Genomic DNA, 8285 nt, shown 5'->3' with positions numbered 1-8285 from the left:
GAGAGAGGGAGAGAACAAGTGTTGGCAGTGCTGTGGGGGAGAAGAAAGGAACCTTTCTTCATTGTTGGCAGGAGTGCAGACTGGTGCAACCAGTATGGAAATCAATATGGAGAAACCTCAAAAAACTGTTTAGAAGTCCCATTTGACCCAGCTGTTCCTCTCCTGGGCATCTTCACAAAAGAATTAAAAGAATCGTACCACAGCAATATATGTGCACCCATGTTTACAGCAGCACAGTTTGTAATAGCTAAGACTTGGAATCAGCCTAATTGCTCATCAACTGGAGACTGGATAAAGATGTAGTTTTTCTATAACATGGAGTACTACTCAGCCATAAAGGATGAGAAACTAGAGACATTTATAGCTAAATGGATGCACATTGAGGCCATACTCTTAAGTGAAATAAGTAGGATACACGTGAGTAAATACCCAATAGTTTCTCTGGTGTAAAACACTAAAAGTGTACATAAGGTTCAAATGGTGTAAGTGATAATGTGAAATAGGAAGAAAAGGTCTAAAGGAGAAGGGGAAGTGGGAAAGCTGGGGAAAAGGAAAGAAGGGAAAAGAAAAATATGAGAAAAGGAAAAAATGGAAACAAAGTCTTTGTAATAGGAATAGGAAATACAGTGGTGAAGGGAGGGCAGGGGAATGGGAAAAAAATAAAAACCAAAGTCCATCATGTAAAGGTACAAGATTCCAGTGATGAATGTAGCTGTACTGTTTACCTTAAATGTACCAATAAACTTAAGGAAAAAGTAAAAATAAAATAAAAAAAATAGTATAGATTTTTAAATTTTCTCAACTGTAATTTCTTATATGGTAAATATTAGTAGGTAGAATCCATATAAACAAAATTTTGGGGTGGGCTCCATAACTTTTAAAAGTATAAAGGAATTCTGAGACCAAAAAGATGGAGAACCATTGTCCTAGAGATTTAGCTTCTGGTTTGCAGTCTGTGACATTTACACTACTTTATCCCCATGCATGCTCAAGTCTCTTATATAAAATGGTGTGGTATTTGCATAGTTTAACCTATGCACATCTGCCTGTATGCTTTACTTATTTTTTTATTGAGTTTATTGGTACAATCGAGGTCTACAATACAGTTACATTCATTGCTGGGATCCTGTACCTTCACATGACAGTTCTTGGTTCTCATTTTTTCCCCTTGTCCCTGCCCTCTTTTCACCCCCTCCTCCCCTCCCCATTTACAAACTCTTTATTTCCATTTTTTCATTTTCTCATATTTTTTCTTTTCCCTTATTTCCTTTCCCCTACCCTTCCCACTTTCCCTACACCTTTAGCCCTTTTCTTCCTATTTCACACTCTAAATTATCCCATTAGGATCCAGATGTATGCTTTAAATTATCTCTGGATGACTTATAAAGCCCAATACAATGTAAATGCTATGTAAATATGGGTTATATTTTGTTTAGCAAATAGACACAAGAAAAATGTCTATATATGTTCAGTACAGATCATTTTCCTTCAATATTTCCAATCCTCATTTGCTTGAATTTACAGATATGAATCTGCGGAAGTAGAGGGCAGGCTGTATAATTTCAGAGCTCAAATTTCAAACCTGTTAATTTTAAGGAAGGTGGGTAGGAATAAACTGCAAGAAACCTCAGGAACCACATGGGGGGACCTTGGATTTCAGGAGAGAGGGGTAAAAAAGCAGAACCCAAGCTTCACTTGATTTGTTTACTTTTGCATCCTCCTAGCCTTGGGCAAATGAGTGATTAGAGTGAGCAAGAAAATTAATAATAAGGTGAACGATCAGAGAAAGAGGAGGCCGGTGGAGATGGTGCTGAGTATGAAGTGCTGCCACCCCCTCCCCCAGCAGCTGCTTAGGCCTCAGTTCTACACTGTTGCCCTTGTGTGCTAAGACTTTCCTGATACACAGACCTGAAGATGCTGAGTAGCCTGGTTAACATTCAATAGAATGTGGTTAAGGTATCACAAAGATGATGATGAACAACATTTATGTTTGGTGGAAAAGAAAGATGATAGTTTTAGTTTTGAACATGATAGGCTTGGTGGAGATGTCCAATAGGCAGGTAGAAATAAGAGTCTGGCCTAGAGTAGCAAAAGTAAATTGAGGAATAAAAGGGCGGGGAGTTAGCTCAGTGGTGCTACTGCCTGCCTTGCAAGCTCAAGGACCCGAGTTTGATCCTCACTATCACCAAAAAAAAAAAAAAAAAAAAAGTTTAGAAATAAGAGCAAATCAGGGGAATAGCAATGCCTGACTTTAAGCTATACTACAAACCAATAATGATAAAAATGACATGGTACTAGGTTCCTTTCTCCCCACAACACCGCCAACATTTGTTATTGGTTGATGTCTTGATAGCAGCCATTCTTTATGGGATGAGGTGGAATCTCAGTGTTGTTTTCATCTGCATCTCTCGAATGACTAGTGATGTGGAACATTTTTTTCATATATTTACTTGATGCTTTTACTTCTTTGTCTGAGAAATGTCTGTTCATTTCAGGTGCCCATTTTTGAATTAGGTCTTTATATTTGGGGGAGCTGATTGTTTTGAGTTCTTTATATATTCTAGATAATAGTCCTTTGAGGAGCCGCTGGTAAAAATTTTTTCCCACATTGTAGGTTGTCTCTTAGTTCTGTTGATGGTTTCTTTGGCAGTGCAGAAGCTTTTTAACAAGATGAGATCCATTGTGGGAGTGCAGACTGGTGCAACCACTATGGAAATCAATATGGAGATACCTCAGAGAGCTGGGACTAGAGGTTCCCTTTGACCTAGCCATCCCTCTGCTGGGTATCTTTCCAAAAGAATTAAAAGAATCATATCACAGAGAAGTATGCGCACCCCTGTGTTTATAGTGGCACAGTTTGTAATAGCTAAAACTTGGAAACAGCCCATTTGCCCATCAGTTGGAAACTGGATAAAGAAGATGTGGTTTTTCTATAAAATGGAATATTACTCAGCCATAAAGAATGAGAATTAGATTCATTCATAGAAAATGGATACATATTGAAGATATATTCTTAAGTGAAATAAATGTCACACATGTGTAAATACTAAATAGTTTATCTGGTGTGAATAAACTATAATAGTACAAAAGATCCTAATGATATAATGGATAATGTGAAATAGGAAGACAGGGGCTAAAGGTGTAGGGAAAGTGGGAAGGGTAGGGGGGAACTAATAAGAGAAAAGAAAAATATGAGAAAACGAAGAAATGGAAATGAATTGTTTGTAAAGGGGGAGGGAGGAGGGGTGAAGGGAGAGTAGGGACAAGGGGAAAAAATGAGAACCAAGACCTGTCATGTAAAGGTACAAGATCCCAATAATGAATGTAACTGTACTGTATAACTAAAATGTACCAATAAACTCAAAGAGAAAAAGAACAACAACATGGTACTAGAACAAAAACAGACATGTAGATCATTGGGACAGAATTGAGGACACAGAAAAACTCCCTAGACATATTCAACTATTTGATTTTTGACAAAGGGGCAAAAAGCATATGTTGGAGGAAAAAACATCCTATTCAACAGGTGGTGTTGGGAAAACTGGTGATCTGTTGGCGGAAGAATGAAACTGCACCCTTATCTCTCAGCATAAACTAAATTAAAACAAAAGTAGATCAAAGATCTAAACTTAAAACAGAAACATTAAACTTAGTGGAAGATAAAATGGGTAAAACACTTGAAGACATAGGTGTAGGAAAATATTTTCTAAGCAGAATCTCATCATACAAGAAATATTAAGAATCAACAAATTGGATTATATCAGACTAAAATGCTTCTGTATAGCAAAATAATAAATCAGTGGAACAAAGAGACAAGCTACAGAATGGGAAAAAATTTTTGTCAGCTACTTCTCAGACAGAGGACTCATTTCTAGAATATACAAATAACTAAAAAAATACCTAAAAATAAAGACCCAGTGAAGAAATGAGTAAGAGAAACAGACATTTCCCAGAGAAAGAAATACAAATGATCAACAAATATATAAAAAATGTTCCATAGCTGGCCATTAGAGAAATGTAAATTAAAATGATGCTAACATTCTATTTTACTCCAGAAAGAATGGCATTAATTAAATCAAACAATAACAAATGCTGGCGTGACTGTGGTGAAAAAGTAACTCTCCTGCGTTGTTGCTGGGAATGTAAAGTATTACAACCATTATGGAAATTAGCATGGAGATTTCTCAAAAAACTGAAATGAGAAATTTCATATGACCCAGCAATCCCTCTGCTAGGTATCTTCCCCAGAGATCTTAAGTCATCATATTTTCATACTACAGCAATGCTTGCATATCAATATTTATAGCAGCACAATTTGTTATAGCTGAATCCTGGAAGCAGCCTGTATACCCATCAAAAGAAGACTGGATAAAGAAAATGTGGTACCTGTATATATTGGAATACTACTCAGCTATAAAGAATGAGACATTTGTAGGAAAATGGGTACACCTGGAAAATATAATGTTGAATGATATAAAACAGACACACAAACTTAACTACCTCATGATATCTCTCATTTGAGTGAGGCAAAGTACAAACAGAGAAAATGATAAAGCGTGGGTAGAAAGGGACAAAGGGATGGATCTCTTGCAATAGAGAAGTGGTCCAATGGAACAAGGGTGAGGGGTGAGGAGGAAGGAAAGAGGAAATGAGAGGAATAAGGATGTGCCATGTACAAAAACCTAATTACCCCAATTAGCATAAACTATTTGCCCATAACATGAGCTAAGACAAATAAAGTCAACAAATATGAAAAAAGGGATGGAGAACCAGAAGGAGGGGGAGAGGTGGGGAAGAGAGGGGGTTAATAAAAAGATGTAATGGGTACATGTAACCACTCCCCAAAATAATTGTAAACTGCATGAATTGAAAACACGTAGTAAAATAGGAAAAAAAGAAAGAAAGAAGGGTCTGGATCTTGGGACTGTGATCATGGCTGGATGCATTGCCTTGGGATCAGTGTCCTGCAGAAATGGCTGAAGCTGTGGACAGATGAGGTGACTTTGTAACTGTGTCTGTTTTGCTTCCTCACTAGGTCTTCCTAGTGGCCTACGTTAACATCAAATTTGCAAATTCTCCTCGCCCATTTTACTGGATCTTGGAAAGATCTGTAGACTTTGGACACACCTATACACCATGGCAATATTTTGCTCGTAAGTAATCTCATCTACCAGGTTATAAGGGGTTTAATTATTTGACACAGATCAAGTCTCTGGACTTCATTAGAAAATTAGCCCATCAGTGAGGCTAGGTAGGGACTAATTTTAACCTCCTAAATTGTCCGCAGATCACCTGCATATGTGCATTAATTCCTAGGATGCCACACACAGAACTGAGGTGATAGGTCCTTTTATGATAGTTCTTGCAGTTACTTGAGGGTACTTATTACTGGGCCACAATTCTAGTCCTTTTTTTAGTGTAGAAGATGGAATCTTCATGGATAGTGCACTGTAGATTACTTGACTCTTATCTACCCGAATGAAGAACGTCAGTTTCCCTGGATCCTGCATAAATCGAGGTGAGCAGGAATTTTGCTTAAAAGAGTACTGAGTTTTCCATGAAAACTCCTTGGAGGCTCAATTTTCTGAACAAGACCTGAGGAGTGAGCACCACATCTCCAAAACTGCCCTCGAGAGTCAAGTAGCTTGACATGATTTAGTGTTGTCTTTCGTGAACTAAAACTTATATGTTTTGTCTGATAATCTAAAAGTCTTCTCCATTCCTTCTCTTTTCATATATTATCTGAAACCTCCTTAAAACATTTACAGAAGTTAAAATATTTTATTTGATACTATTAAAGTATTTTTTCCTAGCATCTAGATTAGGCTGTATACAAGCATTTGGGACGAAGGAAGATAAACCCCGCAGGGACAATGATGTGGTCTGTGTCACACGCTTTTCCAGGATCATACCTTTGGAAAATGCACTGGTAAGTAGATTTGGGGGGCTGTGAGCAGTGGGACTCAGGAATGAGCATGAGAATATCCAACTTTTCATAGTTTTGAAAATTGCACTTTCGGGGAGATCTAATATAATACAGGTCAGGAAGGAAAGCAGCACCTGGGACTGAATGATAAAACAATCACGAGGCTCCCGGAATGAGTGGAATTGGAAATTGTGTTTGGGTCTTGAATTCTCCTCAGGAGTCAGAGGATTTAAGGTTCACAGGTCTTGAGCACTCCTTTCTGGTGATAGATTTAGAAAGTAGGTCACTGCTAGCTGCAGCCATGCCTCCCGCCCTCTATTCACTCAGTCAGAATGAGGAGGCAAAGGTCAGGGCAGTCCTGAGCCTTAACCCTTTTGGCAAGATGAACATTACCTGTTGGGGAGAAGAAAATTGCAGTCCTTTTGGGGTTTCACCCTAGAAAAGTCAGCCTAGCTGTTGTTAGGGGAGGTGGGCAAACAGGTAGCGAAAATCAGAGAAGAATTCCATGGAAATGATCAGGACATAATGAGTATAGTGAGTTTTATCAACTTCCATTAAGAATATCAGTCTTCCTCTCTGTAAGAAGAGAGATCTTGCTGGGCGTGGTGGTGTACATCTGTGATATCAGCATTCAGGAGGCTCAGGCAGAAGGATCACTGATTTCAAGGCCAGCCCAGGCTACATAGTTCAAAAAAGAAAAAGAAGAGAGATTCTGATTGAGCAGCTATATCCAGTGTTGACCCAAAATTTGTGAACATGTCATGTTTTAAATGGTTGAGACTTGGGCTTCATCAGTTCAAGCTTTAAAATAAAACACAGGTTTTGGATAGGTGTAGGATTATTTTTTTTGGTTCATCTTTTCAACTTCATTTGGATTTTTGGATTGCTTCAGCTTTGCTTCTTCGATGCAGCTTGACATAGTTATTTCCTATTTATAGATTTTAACATTATATCTTCAGTATTTCATGATGTGGCAGTGCCACAAAACATTGATAGAACAGAGGGTTATACAAAATTAAAACAACATTGAGATACCATCTTACTTCAGAAAGCATGGCTATCAAGAAATCAAATAATAACAAATCCTGGCAGGGATGTAGGGGAAAAGGAACTCTTCTATATGGCTGGTAGGGATGTGAAATAGTACAACTGCTATAGAAATCAGTGTGAAGATTCCTCAAAAACTGGAAGTAGAGATTCCACTTGATCCAGCTCTTCCCCTTTTAGGTATCTTCCCAAAAGAGTGAAAGGTATCATATTTCAGGAATACATGCACACCCGTGTTTACAGCAGCACTATTCATAATAGCTAAATCTTGGAAATGGCCTATATGCCCACTAACAGATAAATGGATAAAGAAAATGTGGTCTTTATACACAATGGAGTACTACTGTATCATAAAGAAAGATAAACTTGAAGCTTTTGTAGGTAAATGGATGTGATTTGAGACCATAACACACATGTATTAAGTTTTTAAAACAAATCAGACCCGTTATCTTAAATATGGCATAGTTTCTCTTACATAAGAAACTTAAGAGAGAACAAATTAGAAATCAGACAAATAGGAAGTAGGAAAATCTTTTTCAAATGGAAGGAAGAATAAAAGATGGAGGGGGAGGAAAGGGAAAGAAAGGAGATGGAAAGAAGAAAAGAATTGAAGGGGAAAAGTGATGAAAATAGAGCTTTCAAACATGAGAAGGCAATGAGAGTTGGAAGGAGGAGGGGCGGAGGGGTAGGGGTTTAAAACAAAAATAGAGAAAAAAGAATTAAGGTATATTATGTACATGGGCCACCTCCACACAATGATTATAGTCATTATGTACTACAAACATGTACAGATGAAATAATAAAATGGATGAAAAATGAAATGGCAACGTTGAGAGCCCAGGTTTCAAGGACTGTTGTCAGAGCTTGGGACCAGGAACGGGGAGGGAAGATGCCACTAGCAGTGATCTCTAGACATCAGCAAGCTCCAAGGTCACCTACACACATCTGATAGCTCAAAGTAACCAAGTGCTTTGGGGTGTGCGCCTCACTTTTACACAGTTTGGTACTAAATTTGGATGAAAGACTTTCTTTGACCCCTCACGTATGTACTTATTTTAGATTAGTGTATCTTTGACCTTCGGCCGTCCAGGTGCAAAAGATTCAAATGTCTCAAACACCTTGTTGGAGTTTATACAGGCAACAAATATTCGCCTGCGCTTTCTCGAATACGGCAACTTCAAGGGCCATCTCATGTCCGTTGGTATGAGGGATCCTAGCCTCACTGAGCAGGTAAGTGGCATTTTACAAGTCCCTCATCAACAGCATTTGTTTTGTTTCTTTTCTTTTTTTTTTTTTTTTTTTTTTTAAATTA

At 38.0% G+C, this 8285-nt stretch overlaps 1 protein-coding gene across 2 annotated transcripts in view; it reads left to right on the top strand.

Annotated features, from left to right (window-relative positions):
- Lama3 (laminin subunit alpha 3) overlaps positions 1-8285 on the top strand; it is a 216352-nt gene that overhangs the window by 43474 nt on the left and 164593 nt on the right. For both annotated transcript variants that reach the window (XM_010638727.2, XM_010638728.2), the window contains exons 3-5: positions 5036-5153; positions 5814-5929; positions 8033-8203. In XM_010638727.2, the coding sequence (XP_010637029.1) occupies positions 5036-5153; positions 5814-5929; positions 8033-8203 (405 nt within the window). The remainder of the gene's footprint in view (positions 1-5035; positions 5154-5813; positions 5930-8032; positions 8204-8285) is intronic.

Source organism: Fukomys damarensis, unplaced genomic scaffold (genome assembly GCF_012274545.1).
Source record: "Fukomys damarensis isolate Sample0158 unplaced genomic scaffold, DMR_v1.0_HiC HiC_scaffold_30, whole genome shotgun sequence".
NCBI lineage: Eukaryota > Metazoa > Chordata > Mammalia > Rodentia > Bathyergidae > Fukomys > Fukomys damarensis.
The sequence above is the reverse complement of the archived record's forward strand: the minus strand, read 5'-3'. Positions and strand labels throughout refer to the sequence as shown.